At 37.3% G+C, this 18,400-nt stretch overlaps 1 protein-coding gene across 3 annotated transcripts in view; it reads left to right on the top strand.

Annotated features, from left to right (window-relative positions):
- Positions 1-18,400, top strand: part of pkn2a (protein kinase N2a) — a 48,174-nt gene that overhangs the window by 24,527 nt on the left and 5,247 nt on the right. For all 3 annotated transcript variants that reach the window (XM_030159655.1, XM_030159654.1, XM_030159653.1), the window contains exons 5-19: positions 1,300-1,429; positions 1,540-1,685; positions 2,798-3,014; positions 5,898-6,083; positions 6,269-6,378; positions 6,755-6,898; positions 7,756-7,831; positions 8,528-8,684; positions 10,123-10,249; positions 12,481-12,617; positions 13,230-13,305; positions 14,857-14,948; positions 15,066-15,242; positions 16,986-17,048; positions 17,144-17,220. In XM_030159655.1, the coding sequence (XP_030015515.1) occupies positions 1,300-1,429; positions 1,540-1,685; positions 2,798-3,014; positions 5,898-6,083; positions 6,269-6,378; positions 6,755-6,898; positions 7,756-7,831; positions 8,528-8,684; positions 10,123-10,249; positions 12,481-12,617; positions 13,230-13,305; positions 14,857-14,948; positions 15,066-15,242; positions 16,986-17,048; positions 17,144-17,220 (1,915 nt within the window). The remainder of the gene's footprint in view (positions 1-1,299; positions 1,430-1,539; positions 1,686-2,797; positions 3,015-5,897; positions 6,084-6,268; positions 6,379-6,754; positions 6,899-7,755; positions 7,832-8,527; positions 8,685-10,122; positions 10,250-12,480; positions 12,618-13,229; positions 13,306-14,856; positions 14,949-15,065; positions 15,243-16,985; positions 17,049-17,143; positions 17,221-18,400) is intronic.

Here is an 18,400-nt window from a genome sequence, read left to right as displayed (position 1 = left end):
GTTGGCCTGTTTGTGTTACGTGTTCACATCAACACAAACACTGAAGAGACGTGGTGTATATTTCGTGCATTTATATTCATCTGTGAAATTATAATTTTATCAGAAAAACAAGCATGATCAAAATGTTTGATAGCATGCTGTCCCATCACTGTGTTGCTGTGATGCAAACTGCAGATGAAGGACAGGAGGGTTTTTTAATGGTTTGTGTCATGAGCAGCTTTTCTTGTGTGGAAAAATTGCAATGCAAGTCATCAATGAAAAACACAGAGAACATGACTTTTAATTTGTGTGTGATGTGTATTGTGAGTTTTATAGGAATGGCTAGAAGCAGCATAACTAGAACTTAAATGTTTTATAGGGTATCATAGTCACACAAATGACAATACTTACAGGGTTCCCACGTGTCCTGGAAAACCTGGAAAATGATTGACCAATTTTCCAGTCATGGAAAATGAGAAAAAAAGGTCAAATGTCCTGGAAATGGTTAAATTATCCTGGAAAATTATTTATCCTCCCCCTGCCTTGTGACCCTGTGTGCCTAAACTGAGATGAAACAAAGGAAATAGTTTTTCAGTGATTTATTGAAAATATACAAATAACTTTAGAGGAAGTGCAGGAGAGAAAGTAAAAGAGAAGAGAAAGTTGAGTTAGGAATTGTCCAGTTGAACATTATAACTCCAGTTTGTCAGGCTAATGAAGTGCTACGCTGTAATCTGTGGGTGTGTTTACATTATTCTGATACATTTATCATAATTATTTTTCATAGTTAAATTATTGCCATAGACTGCACATCAAATGTCTGAGTAATAAACATAGAAACAATCTGCGTAAATATAAGTTACAACTGTAGAAAAGAACACTTCCAAAGAATGAGAGGGATGGGAATGTATTGGTGTATGACATGATAACTTGTCTCTGTAGCGGCTGAAAATGTCCTGGAAAGTAATTTCAAGTAAAGAGTGGGAACCCTGACTCACTGATTGTAGAGCACTTTGACTGCTAATAAAAAATAGTATACCTCCATACCTTTTCAAATAGTGTAATTGTGTACAACATCTGTAGTAAGTTGATTATATCTCCTGGCTCAATAGCAGGAAAATCACATATAATATACAGATAAACACTTTTCTGTCTGTACTGTTGTATTATGACTTCAGCTTTCCTCCATTTCACTTTCTGCCCTCAATCTGAATTTCACACATCATTAGAATCACAGGACTGCAAACAAGCTATTAGATCATTCACATATGTAAGTGTTGCAATGTGGCGATAACTTCCCCCTTTTCCTTTTCCTCCCAGGATCGTAAGTTACTAGCGACAGCCCAGCAGATGCTTCAGGACAGCAAGACGAAGATCGAATTCATCAGGATGCAGATCCTTAAGGCCAGCCAGGCCAACGAACTGAGCTTTGAGAACAATGAAGTGATAGGTGAGTCTCTGCTGAGATTAGGAGAGATTAATCACATCAGATTAAAAACAGAAGCACAGACACAAACACCTGTCCACACAAAGTCTTAATTACAGCTTTATCTCTTCCAGACAAGCCCATCATTAGTCCATTGGACCTGCGCGTGGAAGAGCTGTGTCATCACGCCAAGATAGAGTCCGCCGTGGCAGAGGGAGCCAAGAACGTCATGAAACTCCTGGGCTCAGGAAAAGTCACAGAGAAGAGGGCACACTCTGAGGTACAGTTATATTTTTGTATGAATTTGCCAGTGCATATGAAATTCCTCTCCTCTTCCTGCTTCCTGCACGACAGATTAGATATTTTGAGACAGAAAACAAAACAAGGAGATGGTGTCTATAAATGAGCTGGAAGGGTCATGTTTTTAATGAAACGGATCCCTGCTTTTGTGCCGAGGTCTACTGAAGTAAGATGTGCAGTGTTATTGATTGTGTTTACATACACACCAGTATCCCAGTTATGAGGCCTTTTCTGATTTTGATTATAGTCAACATATGTTGCTCACATGAAACACACAAATATGTGTTTATCCATCCTCTCATACATGATTATTACAACTGTCCTGGTTATTGATGCTGTTTGTGCAGGCGCCTGTAATGATTACGACACAAACTGGGTGGAAATGGTGTGATAGGTTCATCATGATAGAGTTCCTGGAGAAGATTCCTCTATATAGGGTAATTTAGCCACATAGTAATGTGTTTTAGTGCTTTTGGAAGATAAAATGTGTTCTGGTTTCTTTCTCAGTACTCCAGTTAGTATAATCAGATTTGTCAAAACTGGGTGAAAGGCACATGCATGACGTGTGAACAAAAAAGAGGATATTTCAACAATCCTGATACTGGGACCCATGTAAACTTATCTATACATGTTTTTCTTTTGGTGTGTTTCCATCTAACTTTCTTATTTGCATTTTCAATGTGTGCATTAAAATAAAGTGGAAATGCTGAAATTCTTTGAAATATTGTGGAATCGTTATTTATTTATTTATAATTTGGTCGATGCAAATGAGTGCAACAGAAACAGGTTAAATGTGCGTGTGCAAACCATTAAGAATACTGTAACATTCACTCAATTAGTAAACATAAATTCCATATTAGGTAGAAACGGCAAAGAAATGCCAACATATATGAAGAGCTGCAGAAATAAAATGTTAGACAAAGGCTTTGACAACGTGTGAAAGAGAATAATGATGACAGTGGTGGATAGAGACATGTATAAACTACTAATTTCTTTTGCAGGATTTCTGAAATTTTCTGATATATTTTGATAGAAGCCTGATTTATTAATAGATTTCTTTCTTCCTTGCCCTTCCCCTCTGTTTCTCTCCAGGCTCAGGCTCGTTTTAATGAGTCCAGTCAAAAGCTCGACCTCCTGCGATATTCCTTGGAGCAGCGTCTAAATGAACTGCCCAAAAACCATCCGCGCAGCAGCAGCATCGTGGAGGAGCTGTCGCTGCTGTCATCACCAGCCCTCACCAGTCCAAGATCCAGCATCATCTCAACACAGAACCAGTACAGCACCGTGACCAAGCCTGCTGCGCTCACAGGTAACACCACAATCACTTGACAGTAGTGCAGCCCTGTATTATACTATTAGAAAGAACTGACTGTGCTTGGTCTTTTTTGTCATATATGTTGAAACTAAAAATACAGGATCACTTGAGCTCTATTTAGAAAGAATTACTCTTGAAGAAAGCTGAAAAGTAGTTTTTAGCTTACCGGCCAACAGGCCGTAAGCTATTGTCGTCATGCGGCGTCCGTCGGCGTCATCGGCGTCTGTCATCCGTTACAAAAATTTCAATCGTCTTCTTCTCCGAAACTACAATTCCGATTGACTTCAAACTTGGTGTACAGCCTCTTTATAATGATGTCAACAAAAGTTAATGAAATTATTTGGATTTGGTGAGACTTTGAAAAATTTCCCCATTATAAGAGATAGGAAGTGGATGGATGCAATAACTCAGTAAATATAAATATCAAGTTTAAATTTCTACAGTCCAGCCCTGATGGGGAGATGACCAAAACATAATGGCCACATGCTGATCAGGATCATCTTCTGGATCCGGGAACTTATGGAAAATTTAACATGGGCTCTTATGGGGAAAAAATTTCAGTCGTCTTTTTCTCCCAAACTACAGTTCTGATTGACTTCAAACTTGGTATACAGCTTCTTTATGATGATGTCAACACAAGGTATTGCAATTATTTCCATCGAGATCTGATTCTGGATTTGGTGCGACTTTGAAAAATTTTCCCGTTATGACAGATAGGAAGTGGATTGATACAGTAAATAAGTATCAATGATATCAAGTTGGAATTTGAATTTTTTACAGATCTGATTGGAATATGACCAAAACATGGGCTATTTCTGTAATATAATAAGTACACAGAACTGGGTGATAATAAATGGCATCTGGATACATTTCCCAAAGCTTTTAATTTGGCCAGTAAGCTACAGGGCCATTGGTCCTATTTTTATTATAGGTTTTATTTTTTGAATGTGAACCATCATTTCATGAACTTTGTTGCTGAACAATCAATTTCAACACAACAAACAAAAGTAGAAAAGAGCTTTGTCTACTCATTTGAAGTAATTTTAGAGGGGATTGTTATTATTATTATTAATGTTTGTGGTTGTTTTTTTTTTAACCAGTGTTGCATTAATGCTTGTTGTTAAAACAGGATTCTCCATTTGTTTCAGAAAAATATTGGCTGCATCAAGTTCTTTCATAAAAGAAATAGTGTTGTCAGAGACTGAAGAAGAGACAGTAGCTATAACACTGGTCTATTTGTATTATAGAAGACGATGTATTAATCAGTTGCTCCAGTAGCTTTTGTTCTTTAGCTGTTTATTTACATCTGTTTATAGTGATTCTGTCACCATTGAAAGTGTTAGATTAGTCCACTTGAACTAGCAGGGGTTTAGCGAAACATATTTTTCGGAGTCTTGTGGAGTGAAACCAGTTTTCATCATCTCATAACAGGGCGTCAGTAAAGTGCTGCTGATACCAAGTCCTCCTGCTGTGCAGAAACCCTGGTTATAGGTCACTGAATATCAGTGTAAAATACTTATTGCAAAGTCATATGAAATTCAGAGGAGAGGTAAGGGACATATACATGAACACAATGGAAAACCATTGTGTTTACATCCCTTCAAGAAAAGTTATGTGAAGAGACATTCAGGCTCATTTTGACAGTGGGACAAATTAATAACAACATTGCAGTTCATAATATATTGTAAATTTAGAAGCAACAGAATTGTAAAAATGTGTTTCTTGGTGTTTTGAATAGAAAAATGTGAGTCACTGGTTTAGATTTTGATGATAATGAGATTGGAATCATGTTCTAATGTAGAGGCTTCTCTCATAGATTAGTTGCAAGTCCTTTTGCTTTATCAATCAGCATAAAAGTTGTAGATTTTCTGTACTTGATATTGCACACACACTGCAGTAACAATTCTGAAATCATGCAACCTTGGTTGGCAGGTAGTTTATCATCACATGTACCATGTAAATGTGCTAAATGGTGTCATTTTTTACTAGGGCTGGGTAAAAAAAAGCGATTTAATCAATCTTAGATCGATCTCATTTTAATTTTGCGTAATCGATTAATAGTGGATGAGATCGATTTTTCAGAGCAGGACTGGGAGTACGCGGAACCGCGGGCGGCTCCGTCTTCCGAACCCCTGGGGAAGACTTGGTCTAGCTCGCGGAAAAGACGCAGTGGGGAAACCCTTTCTGCTGGAGGTCCTTCGGCCTCAAACTCGAACCCGGAGTGTGAAGGAACTGGCCGCCCAGCGAGTTGCGGAAGCTGGTCGTTCTTGGAATAATAACTTGGATCCATACTATCACCTATGGCTGAGTATGGAGTTAGAGGAAGAGTAAAGCGACAATGTCCGATAGCTAACCCCCCCCCCCAAGCCCCCGCTCCTCGACCAACATTCACAGCGCAGGTGCACCCCCCAGCCCTGCTCCGCTCCAGCCAGCAATCACAGAGCGCACCCCCCCACACCCCAGTGAGTAGTAGCCTCCAGCCATAAAACAGAATAAAGGTGAAGTCCGTTCTGGTCCACTGTAAAAACATGGCAATGTTTCTGTCCCGTTCATTATTTCAGAGCAGATTCAGCAATTTACTGCTGAAATGTCATATTTATTTCCTTTCTAATATCAATATTGATACCAGTATTGATGTGTTGCAGGACTGCGGTACTTAAATAATCAGGTTACAACTCAAAATTGTACTTTGGTATCACTAAATTACTCTGAATCAATCAATTAATACTGAATTGAATCGATATTGAATCGAATCGAATAGTGATTAATTGATTCAGAACCTTATGAATCGAAATCGAATCGAATCAATTATGGAAATTGGCCATGATACCCAGCCCTATTTTTGACTGTGTATGGTCTTCTCCCCTTCACCTCCAGGCACGTTAGACGTCAGGCTCATGGGCTGTCAGGACCTTCTGGAAAATGTCCCAGGTCGGTCCAAAGCTGCGTCTGTCCCGTTGCCCGGCTGGAGCCCCAGCGAGACACGATCATCCTTCATTAGCCGAGCAAACCGAAACCGCGGCGTGAGCTCACGGAACCTGACAAAGAGCGAGGAGCTCTCCAGTAAGTAGACCTGACTTCATACAAAAAGAGTAAATATTGACAAAAAGTTTGGAAACAAAATCTGATTACTTTAAACAGCTGGATCATATTGGACTCGTGAATGATTTGAACTGAACTCGAGCCACAATTAGGATATTATTGATGGCTTTGTGCTTAACAAATGACATGTGTATACTTTTCCTCAGATGAGATCAGTGCGGTTCTAAAGCTGGACAACACAGTAGTCGGGCAGACGAGCTGGAGGCCGGTCAGCAACCAGGCCTGGGACCAGAAGTTTACATTGGAGCTGGACCGGGTAACACACACAATATCGCCCTTGACCTACATCAGAGCTGTTGACACACACTATGTTTACTTCCACACTGATGTTTCACAGTATTCTGAATTTGATACAGGGCATGTAAACAAACATGCACCGTTTTGATATTCCCAATTAGGCTTTTTTCCAAATTGAGTGTTTCCCACACTAAGTGTTTTCTGATTAATTGTGGGATATCCAGATAATATTCAGATTCAAAAGAAACTTTGAACATGCATATTCTGCATTTAGAATAACGATGCAAACCGCTCATTTGGAAAACTGCCTTTTGGAAACTGGATTGTTGAACACACAGTCAGTGTATACAGGCAGCTCAGTGGACATGTTTGTTGTCGGTTGTGGTTTTCTCTAGTCTCGTGAGCTGGAGATCTCCGTCTACTGGCGTGACTGGCGCTCACTTTGCGCTGTCAAGTTCCTGCGGCTGGAGGATTTCCTGGACAACCAGCGTCATGGGATGTGTTTGTACCTGGAGCCCCAGGGGATGCTGTTTGCAGAGGTGCACAAACCCACACTGTTTTAATTCACCAAGAGGATGATTATTACAAATGTTGAGAGGTCACAGTAATGGCATATGGCCTGCAGTTGACAGATGATATTCAGCTCATACAGAATGCAAACAATGTCCCAGACAAAGGTGTATTGTACTGGTGGATTTCTGCTTCAAAGGCATCCATAAATCATAAACAAACATAGAAGAAGAATGGTTTAGAGGGCTTTTGTTGTGTTTATTGTTTTTGATCACAAGAAGGCACCGAATTATAATTGCTTTAACCATTTGCAATAAAAGCATGAGTTTATTTTACATGAGTGGTTACATCATTGCATGTATTTTAATATGCTGGGTGAAGGGGTAATAACTGTTTTATAATAATAATCATTTTATAATAATAATCGTTTTGTCGTCTGTCTGTCCATTCAACGACATAATCGCATAATCTGAAGAATGCATTGAGATATCTGCACCAAGTTGATACTGTGGATGCATCTTGGCATGGAGCAGAAGCCTATAAATAAATAGGTCACCATGACCTACTTTTTTAAGGTCAAATGGCCTTGTGCAGTTATAATATCTGAGTACTTTCAAATATAAATGTGTATGTAATAAGTTTTACACAAAGACTATCTATTTTAAATTATAGGGCACTTTCAACAGAATCTTACACTATATTTGGCTGAGGGGGTATTAAAAGTGCGCAGCACGTAATGGTTTTTAACTTGAAATCAGATCAAGAATATCCTTGTTCATTTCCTTGTAAACTGCTGTTGAACTGCTGTACACAAACACACCGACAGTTCTTTCGTAGTTACAGACTTTATTTTCCTTTTTAAATTTTGTTGTTTTGTTTTGCTTAGGTAACATTTTTCAATCCTGTCATTGAGAGACGACCAAAGTTGCAAAGACAGAAGAAAATTTTCTCAAAGCAGCAAGGTGAGCCAAGTCCTAGCTGTGCACCTTGACAACATACTTCTACTGTGATTCTCTGTGATTTTTTTTGCTTTGTTTGTTGTTCCGTATTTACAGGATCAGTATTTGAGAATCCTTACTTCCTTTAGTTCAGTGGCAAGAAAATAATAGATTATTTTGTGATACCGTATTTCCTCCAAAAGAAATTAGATCTTCGCTCAGCTTCAGGATGTATGAGGTCTCTTTTGAAACCAGGGTTGTATTAGAGTCCTTTATTTGTAATTCCCTCTTTATTTACTACAAATCCTCACCTGATCAGCTTACATTTCCTCTTTTAATACATTACACTGTTAATACAGACTCAGCCTTTCCTGTATCCAAATTAAAGCCCTGTGTTTCATTAGACAGAAATCCATCCTTCAAATATATAACACCCTTCAAATATATGTACAGACACATACATATATAAATGCACACATATACACATGTGTGTATTTGTAAGTTCACATACAAATAAATAAGGAAAAGAAAATTTCAAATAAATGAATTAAAAAATGAGTAAAAAGGTACTTAGATATATATTGCTCATTTAATTGACAATAAATTTTTATTAGAGGAGGTACTGTATAAATATAGTACATTGTCTTGTGTACATTATGCTTTAAAATCTCCGTCCTCACCCTAACACTCTGTACGTCTTTTTTTCCTTTTCTTCTTCAGGTAAGACCTTCCTGCGGGCCCCTCAGATGAACATTAACATTGCCACCTGGGGCCGTTTGGTCAGAAGAGCCATACCAACGGTCAGCACCAACTCCTTCAGCCCTCAGGCAGCTGAGACCGGGCATAGCAGTCTGCCTGGTTCACCCACACCCAGCAGGTACACACAAGACACACATACCCCTCTACAGTCCTGTTTCCACAGGCTTCAACGATTTTCAGCAATGTAGATCTGAACTAGTTCAACAATCTAGTGTGGCTGTATGGTCTAATATGTGGTTGCACAATTATCTTCATCTATTATACACCCATCTGCCCACCCCAGTGGGGGTAGGGGTATCATTTTTGAAAATCCCATGTTAGAAAATGTGTCCAACCGATTTCTCAGACATTATTCACCCAATTTGATGCACATTTTCTTTAGATGTGCCTTTCTCTTAATTTTAATAATAATAATTAATTAATCCCTGGGTAAACAGTGAGCAGGAGGGGTGGGGGTGCTGGTAAACTCCGCTCACTTTGTCAGTTGTTTCTATTAGAGAAGTCGAAGAAGTACTGTAAACATAGCAAATGAGGGAGAGAAAAGTTCTAAGTGCTCCTTTTTTTTATTTCGTCAAAGATGTAGTATCCTTTGAAGAGGTAGAGAAAGTGCCAATAAATGTAGATCTGAGATATGATCCATATTTTTTCAATCCTGTCATTCCTTGGTTTTCACTGATTGGATGTAATGTGGAAATAAGGGTGAATGTGTCTGTTGTGCAGTTGTAGATTGTCATCCTATTAATACTGTTTGTTATCCCTTTGAAAGTTCCTCTCACTACATGAAAGAACAGTCTTCTAGCTGCAACTTCACCCTGAGTGCTGACAAAAGTCTGTTTAGAAAGGGTTTTCTTTTGTAGGGATTTAGTTGTTTTAATACCATGAGGTGCAGATGTTCCACCAAAACGTCTCTCCCAGCGCTGTTTTGCAAATGCGTCATTGTAGCATCCTGTGCTCAGCAGTGTCCAAGATGTGTGGGTTGTTTTTCTAGTTTGTTGCATGAATCACAAAAAAGTTTTTACTCATTTTACACTATGCAGGAAGGTGCCAGACCAGTTCTCCAGCACTGTCAAAGTGTGAATGACTGAGACAATGATGAAGTATTGACAGAAATATGAAAGGCAAATGTCTGATTGAATAATGGAATGTGAGAATTATTCACTAGGATGTCATTTTAAAGTTTCCTTTTACACAGGGATACTTGACTGCTTACTGTTATTTTATGATTAGAATTAATAATATATTGTTACATGCCTATTATAACTATGTTTTTTTTACATAATTTGTTAAAAAAAAATGTATCTATGGTGAGATTAGAGTCCTTTAACAGTGTGATTATGTGAGAGAAAACCATTTGCTTTTAAAAATGTGAGAAAATAGTATTTCTAAATTTGGAGTGTGATTGTCATTGGAAACATTGTGGTTGTTCTTTTTGCCAGATTTCCATTTTAGTGACATGTAGAAAAACAGGAAAAACCCAAGTATTAACATCAGTTCACATATTGTATATCTGAGGATCATCTGTATCTTTTCTAAGTTCTACTTGTGTCCACACACAGTGACCCACTGGTGACCAAACTGGACTTTGACAAAGAGCCCACTCCGGGACCCAAGCACTACCCAGCCCCTGACGACGTCCGAGAACCACTGGTGCAGAGTAAGATGCCTGACAAGGAGGAAGTCCAGGTACGCTGTTCCAGTAACTACAGATGTTGTTTATAAGGTTGATGTAAGCACAGATGAACGACGGCACAGCAGCAGATTCCTGTCAAGGTCGATTTGTGTACGAACGAGCCAGACTGCAGAGAAGCTAGGCATTTAATCAGAAACAAAGACAGAATATTTAAGCCTTTGAATGACTTCTCTGTTTGAATGTTAGACTCTTATCTAACTGATGGGTACAGTGTTTATTCATTTCAAGGCTTTAAATTCTGTCTGATTCTTCAGCTTTATCTACAGTTTTCATAATAAACCAGTTTTTCGAAGACCAAAGCATGTTTGTGCATACGGCAAACACAATCTACAGCAATAGACTGGGGTGTTGTTTCAAAGAATAAGTAATTATTCACATAATTAATTATTGTTTTCTTCTGACTGAAGCTTTTAACTCTTTCCCCGCCAGAGCATTTTCCAGTGAGTTGGTAGCCAGCGCCAGCCGTTTTGGTCATTTTCACTAATCTTTGGAGGCTCACTGAAAATGTTGTGTTAGGAGTATGTGAACACTGAATACATCAAAAGAAAGAACAGAACTTCAACTTTTAAACACAAAAAACTATTTTATTCTATCTTTATTCGTTCGTGAGATATAAACATTTGAATATTGGTCATTTTCAGGAAAAAACTGAATTTTGAGCAAAAAGCTGAGAAAATTGCATTTTTTTCAAAGATATTGATTTTCAAGAGAAAACTGATTTCCTATTTACATTTTTGACTCTTTCTTATTTACCAACAGTAACACTGTCTTCAAAATCACAAAATAAAATAATAATAACAGCAATAATAGTAACAAACAGCTCTAAGATATCCCATCATTCCACAAAATGTTAGGGGAATCCACACCAAACTTTAGACCGAACATCTTGTAAAGCACCAGGTTCCTTCTAAACTTTGCACATTTACATACATCAGTTATAAGTCTAACACATAGTAGTTTAGCTTTTGGATATAAACACCTCAATATTCCTCATTTTCAAGAAAAAAAGAAACAAATGCACTAAATACTGTAGATTTCTGGCCTTTGGCTGCACCAGGTCCTCCTGTTGGACCAGCTGCTGTGTTTGATCTGTAAATAATTCTATGGACATCTAGTTATTTATCTCTGTATGAATATATGTATTTATTTATTTCATACAAAAGCCAAATCCAACAGTGTCTTCCATGTGTCCTGCTGACATTCTACAGCTGAATATGTTCTGTGTCCTCAGTCTGAATCTGAACTCACTCTAACAGATGCAGACTAGCTTTCCTTTGTCTTGTCCCATGTCTGTATGTCTGTCTTCTCCGTGAATGTCCTCTACAAATGTCTCTTTTCTCTTCCTCCTGTCTGTCATTTTCTCCGTGTCGCTCCGTGCCCCGCCCCCCCTCCCCCTCCGTGTCGGACCTGAGCCGCTCCTTGTTTCCCGTGTTCCGTCTTCGTCTCCCTCACCTTCTGTTTCTCCGTTCCTGTCTCTAAATGGTTCTTCTGTAGCTCCATCATATATTGAATTGTCAGACTCTGTCTCCATAATCATCTTTAAGGCTTTTGAAACTGCGCGCGGTTCCTGCACAGTCTGCACTTCCTCATTCAGTGACTGCCGCTGGATGCGTTGCCATGGGATACGGAGACTCCAGTGCAAAAACGTTAAACCCGGCCCGTCATTTTTCCGAAAAAGCTGCTTAATTGTTTGTTTTTGGACTAAGGAAAGTAATTCACATGATCCACAACACCTCCAACTACAGTATAACAGTGAAAACACGGATTGACGGAAAATCTCGTCATTGGCGGGGAAGCGTTGGGAAGCAATTGACGGAATATCTCGTCAATGGCGGGGAAAGAGTTAATAATGGATGTTTAAATGTAAAATGACAATTAATGTAGAATCAGCACAAAGAAAGTACATTTATATTCAGCTGTGTTTAATAGCATCTTTGAAAACACAGATTCTGTTAAGTGAAGCATGCATTAAACAAATAATAGTATAGATATGAGCTTAGAAGGCAACAAGATGTACAAGAGTTCAGTTAATGTGAAGAATAAAAGAGGGAAAGACTGTGCTGAGTTCAGAACAATAAATCTATGAAAGAACTCCTTTTAGTCGTCCTTTACATGATACATAAAAATTAATCCTGAGCACACTAGTAATAAATAAACTTCAACCTTGAGTTTCCTCCAGTGACTTTTAAGACCCGTCTGTATTTAATGTGTCCCGTCTCTGCAGGACGCTCTCGCCTCATTCGACTTCCTGAACAAGAGGAACAGCATAGCAGTGAAGTCAGACCTGGACCGAGTGGTGGAGCAGGACATTCAGCATCCAGACCTAGAGCTCACTGCCCTCCAGAAAGATACTGACTTAAGGTAGAGCCCAATAGTGAACACCTTTAAAACATAACTGTAATCTGAAGTAGAGATGAACTGTGGAAAAGACTTTGTCAGGGTTTTCCTTACTGTTATTGTTGTTGTAGTGTCTAGAGAAAATGAAAAATTCTGAGATTCTTCTACCACTATGGAATATGGAAATAAACTCTGTGATCTTTTCTAATCATTGCATTAATATACATCCAAAGTGATGGAAAGAGGCATCATTGCAGCAGCTAATTGCTCTACACACCCTGTAGAACAACATTTTTTTGCAGTTATAGTTCATCACAGGGGTCTTTTTTTTTTTTATGAAGCATGATTTTAGTTTCAGTGTTTTGCTGTTACTTTTTCTGGTGAAGGAGCCATGAGCTTGAACAGACGGTTGGCAAACTGCCCTTATTGTTGTCACCGTTTCAAGGTCTGTGCTCTTAAAACACTCATTGACACGGTGAAGTTATTTCAGGAGTCAACACTGCCCCCTGGCTTTGAATATTCATAGTTATGTTTCACTGCCGTGAAGCAGAAACACCCCAGTAGTAATAGCTGTAGCTGTTAGTCAGTCAGTTCACAAGGATCCATAATATAAATGAAAAACTGATGTTCTTTCAGGGAAGAAGAGCAGTTCCACTTCAGTCTCCAGGACTTTAAATGTGTCGCAGTCCTCGGACGTGGTCATTTTGGGAAAGTAAGTCTTCATCCAGCTCTCGCAAACCGGCAGTAATGTACACTCTGACTCATATTCTGACACTGTTGTAACAACCTTTGAATTTACTCTGAGTCTTTATGAACATCTGCTTCACAGGTGTCAAATATGCGGTCCAGGGGCCAAATCCAGCCCGCCAAAGGGTTCAGTCTGGCCCCTGGGATGAATTTGTGAAATGCTAAAATTACTGAAGATATTAATAATCAAGGATGTTAAAATCGTTTTAGGTCATTTCAGTCTAAAGTGGATCAGACTAGTAAAATACTATCATAATAACCTATAAATAATGAAATCTGTAAATTTGTCTCTTTGTTTTAGTGTAAAAAAAAGGAAAATTACATAAAAATGTTTACATTTACAGACTAGTCTTTTACAAAAAGTGTGAATATCTGAAATGTCTTATGAGAGGTATGTGGAATTTTAATAATATTCTCCCCATTGTTTAATGTTTTATGTATTTGTTGATCCACTGTGATCTGTAAACTGTGATACACATGTATAAATGATAAACTAAGGCGTAATATTGTTAACATTGCACTTATTTTACTAAAGAATTTTCAGCTTGTTCATATTTGTTCATGTTATGTTCAAGTAAAATTTGTGGATATAAACATTGTCATTACAGAATTTACGTTTTACACTCAAAAGTTCTTATCCTATTACTTATATTATTTTACTGGTCCGGCCCACTTTATATCATATTAGGCTGAATCTGGGCCCCTGAACTAAAATGAGCTTGACACCCCTGATCTGCATGGTCAGTAATTTAACATCTGGTTAAACGGTTTTACTTAAAATTGTTATGGTTTTTTTTTTTTTGTGTTTTTTTTTTTAATAATTCTAAATAATTCTAAAAACAGTTTTTAAAATGTATTAAATTTGATATGGTAGGTCTTAAGTTATGTTGCCATAAACTTGTTGGCTGTGTTGTGCTTACATGTGTCTGTTAAATGTCCAAGCTGCAAAGAAAGTAACGTTAGTTGACTCAGTTCCACCCGTTCCAACCCAGCAATTGAAAATTAGGAAGCAATTATCGCTAACTTTGCAGCCCCCTGGTGAGAAATGACTCAGAATGGTGGGAATCAAGGCGTTGGGAGTAAATGAATACTTTTTCCTAAATTCAAGGAGTCACAAATTTTTGCCAGTATGGCTGTGAAATGGGCATTCAGTTCTGTTTTAATCCTGACTTCTAAGTAGTCTTAAAAAGTCTTAAATTTAACTTGTACAAACTTGTAGGAACCATCTGTATATATTCGCTGGTGGGGTTAATGTGAAGTTTGCATACACATGCAAATATTTTCCTACAGGAAAAAATAACTACAGAAAGATTAACTCAATTTTTAATCTTTAGGTCATTTGAAATCTTATCAAATGTTTCCCGTTGCTGCTTTTCTGTATTTATACCTGCATTTATCTCTTATTTTTACTCTACATTATTTGTTTCCCTAGTATTTTCTTTAGCATTAGGCCTTTAATTCTATGTTCCGAGTTAAGGTAAAGATTAAGTGACAGTATCCTCTTCTTCGTTTGCAGGTGTTGTTAGCAGAGTATAAAAGCACAGGAGAGATGTTTGCCATTAAAGCTCTGAAGAAGGGTGACATCGTGGCTCGTGATGAAGTGGACAGGTAAACTTATCAGACAGGCTAATTTTCACATTGATTGGGAAGCTTTCAGGCTGCAAAAGGAGAAATAACCAACATAGTGAGTACATTTCCCTTTTCCTCTTTTGTTTTCCTTTCCAGTCTGATGTGTGAGAAAAGGATTTTTGAGACGGTCAACAGCGTGCGTCACCCGTTCCTGGTAAACCTGTTTGCGTGTTTCCAGACACAGGAGCATGTTTGTTTTGTCATGGAATACGCAGCGGGAGGCGACCTCATGATGCACATTCACGCTGATGTTTTCTCTGAGCCGAGGGCTGTGTGAGTATCCACAACTCTGACTTTAGATTCACCTTCAGCGTCTGATACAGGGACAGGATTTACATTTTTTAATACAATTTATGGATATGGGTCAAGGTAAAAAGTACCACTTCCTGCAGCCTCCTGGAAAAAGAAACACAGTTAGCAGTTTTAGTGGTAATGCTACATGAAGCTTGTAGATATATACACATTCTATGCATCCACATAACCAGGACAATGTCACATAAATGCTCAACAAAACTAATGTCCAGAATACAGAACACAACAAGTACTTAAAAGGACATATATCTATAACAAGCGAACAGTCTGAGACCAGCGTATGTCATGAATAATTTCTTAAAACAACTAGTGCAACAAATTTTGAAGCGCTACGCTAACACTAAGCAGATCCAAAAGTACAAGTATTATTTTTCTACTGTTAAAACTTACTGAATGAGACAAAGAAGAGCCAAAAGAAAGGTTGCATTATGAAGTGATGATTATGTTTTTGTCCTAACTTTGCTATTTCTGATCATAACTTGGTTTTACACGAATGAAACTTCTGCTGTCGGCTAATCTACTGCTTTGTGTTACGTTAAAATGATTCAGATTGGAAACAAATGGCCCAGTGCTTAAAGGTTAATAGTTTGTCATCATTGTTTTAGTCCCAAAGTCATTCTTACAAGATGTATTTGTAGAAAGGTATAACAATACACTGAATAACAACTTAAATGTAAATTATCTGTGCCATTACAGCATTACAGCAGGTTGAGTTAGCTATGTTGTATTTATGCCCACAGTGGACTTTTTATCTTTGTGCAAACAAATGAAATGGCTAATCACTAAGGATAATAAACATGTCAAGTCTTTCTTTATTGCAAGTGCTATAATTGCATAAGTTCACTGAAACATCGCATTTTGTAAGAAGTATTGTAGAAATGCAAGTGGATTTGGACTAAATCAGTCAAATAGACTGTATGTTTCCAACCTCTGCTTGTGTTAGTTTTAAAGGGCTTTAAATGGAAAAAATGGGAAAGTTGTACAAGACAGAAAAAAATCTCAAAGTAGTTCTTAATAAAATAATATTAATCCATAAAGACTTAGTACTACTTTTGCGGCAGTTCCTAAATGATCTTTTTCTCTATTATTTAGCCTTTCTTAAATAATTTGTCACCATTTATCATAAGATAATCCTCTGTATTTTGCATTTTTCCAGTAAAAGTCGGGTATTTTCCCATATTTAATGTATTGATCATGTAGATATTCATAAAACTTCAGATTAAAGTTGAGGGTTATTATATCAAAAACAGAGAAAACTGAATAAAAACTGACATTTTCATCAAAATATATCATTAAATGAACATATAACGTGTCCATTCACTGTCATTGATCCAACTCCATGGGTTTTACTGGTGAATCAATCAGAAGATGATGGTGTTTCCATGGTAACTACGGAGCCTGTGTATGTCCAAATGGGTCATATCTGATGACCATGAAAAGATGACAAACTGTATTTTACATTATTTACATGTATTGATAGGATTAGTGGATCAACAGGTATTAAACATTTTAGATCAGTAGATGATTTTGATCGCTGGTGTATGTTTGGGTCTTTATGAGTTAAATGAATGAATGGCTTTTGAAGGTTTTTTTTTAAGTTGGTCTGAAGATGTATTCCTAGTGGCATTAAAAAAACTGGTATTTTCTTCTTTATCATAAGGTTTCAGTGACATTTTAACCTCGTTGTCTTTTTTCATCCTGTAGATTTTATGCAGCCTGTGTCGTATTGGGATTACAGTTTTTACACGACCATAAGATTGTCTACAGGTAAATAAATGTTTCATGTACAGCTGAAGAATTGTACAATCCATTATTTAAGAGCAGACACATGAGAAGTCCATGTACGCTGTTGTCTTGTGCAGAGATTTGAAGCTGGATAACCTGCTCCTGGACACAGAGGGTTATGTGAAGATCGCAGACTTTGGGCTTTGCAAAGAAGGTAAAAGGGACGATCAAGTTATTTATGACATTAGCATTCATATAGAATCAGAATTGGAGCTTCACAAAATAAGAATGGGGGAAAAAAAATTGTTACATAAGACCATAGTGGAAATATTCTTGATTGTAAAGACATCACCTATAATAGGATTTCTACAGGGTGTCCCATAAGTCTCCATACATAGGAGACATAATACATATGGTTCTAACATGTATTTCTTTATATTTCTTCTTTATAGTTCTTCAGCAGTGGAGGACACGCATTGAAATGTGTTCCCGACAAAATGGCAGTCATATAGAGCATATTATATAAATAAAAATGGTTTATGTCAAGAAACGTTTATTTTTCCTATGTATGGAGACTTATGGGACACCCTGTACAATCACAACAACTCATGAAATACCTAATTAATTAAACCTTCTTTTTTTTACAAGGTTTGCTTTCTGACATCAGTGTTGGTCACTTGCATCGTGCAGTTCTGAACAGAAATATTTATATATATATATATATATATATATATATTATATCTTGAGGTTTCAGTTGATAATTGACAATTAGAAGTGTAAGGTCAGTATTTTATCACATTCAGTAGTGAGAACACATTATGAAGACCAGATAAGGTGTTATTTTAAGCATCTGTAAACACTGTTAGTGAGGTTTCTGTCTTTGTCACCGCCTGAGTTTGTGTTGCTTTATTTTGTATATATTGAAATGCACATAACAGATGAAGCCCAGACCAATTTTTAACAGTCTCATGCTTTTTTTTTGTTTGTTTTTTTTTGTTTTATTTTTACATTTTTAGAAGCTCAGTATGACTTTTTGTTGCTGTTGTCATTTGATTAAAAACAATGCATTTAGAAATGAATGTGAAAATATCTGGCAATTGGAGGATGTAAAAGGCTACTATTTAAATTTTATATAATACAGGGTTTCTGTGAGTCATTAAAAAGCATTAGCTAAAAGTTATTAAATAGATTTTGTGAAAATTAAGGCCTTGAATGGAATTAAAAACCATTAAATTTGATGTCCAGAGGCATTAAAACATGAAATACTCTTGATGGAAAAAAAGCATTGTTATTGACGATTTATTTGGATTATATAAACATTTAATAATTTTAATTGGAAGTATAGTGTGATGATTGACAGGTGGAACCCTTTAATTGGCTATTGTTTATGACCA

This window comes from Sphaeramia orbicularis, chromosome 17 (assembly GCF_902148855.1).
Source record: "Sphaeramia orbicularis chromosome 17, fSphaOr1.1, whole genome shotgun sequence".
In the NCBI taxonomy this organism is placed as follows: Eukaryota; Metazoa; Chordata; class Actinopteri; order Kurtiformes; family Apogonidae; genus Sphaeramia; species Sphaeramia orbicularis.
The sequence above is the reverse complement of the archived record's forward strand: the minus strand, read 5'-3'. Positions and strand labels throughout refer to the sequence as shown.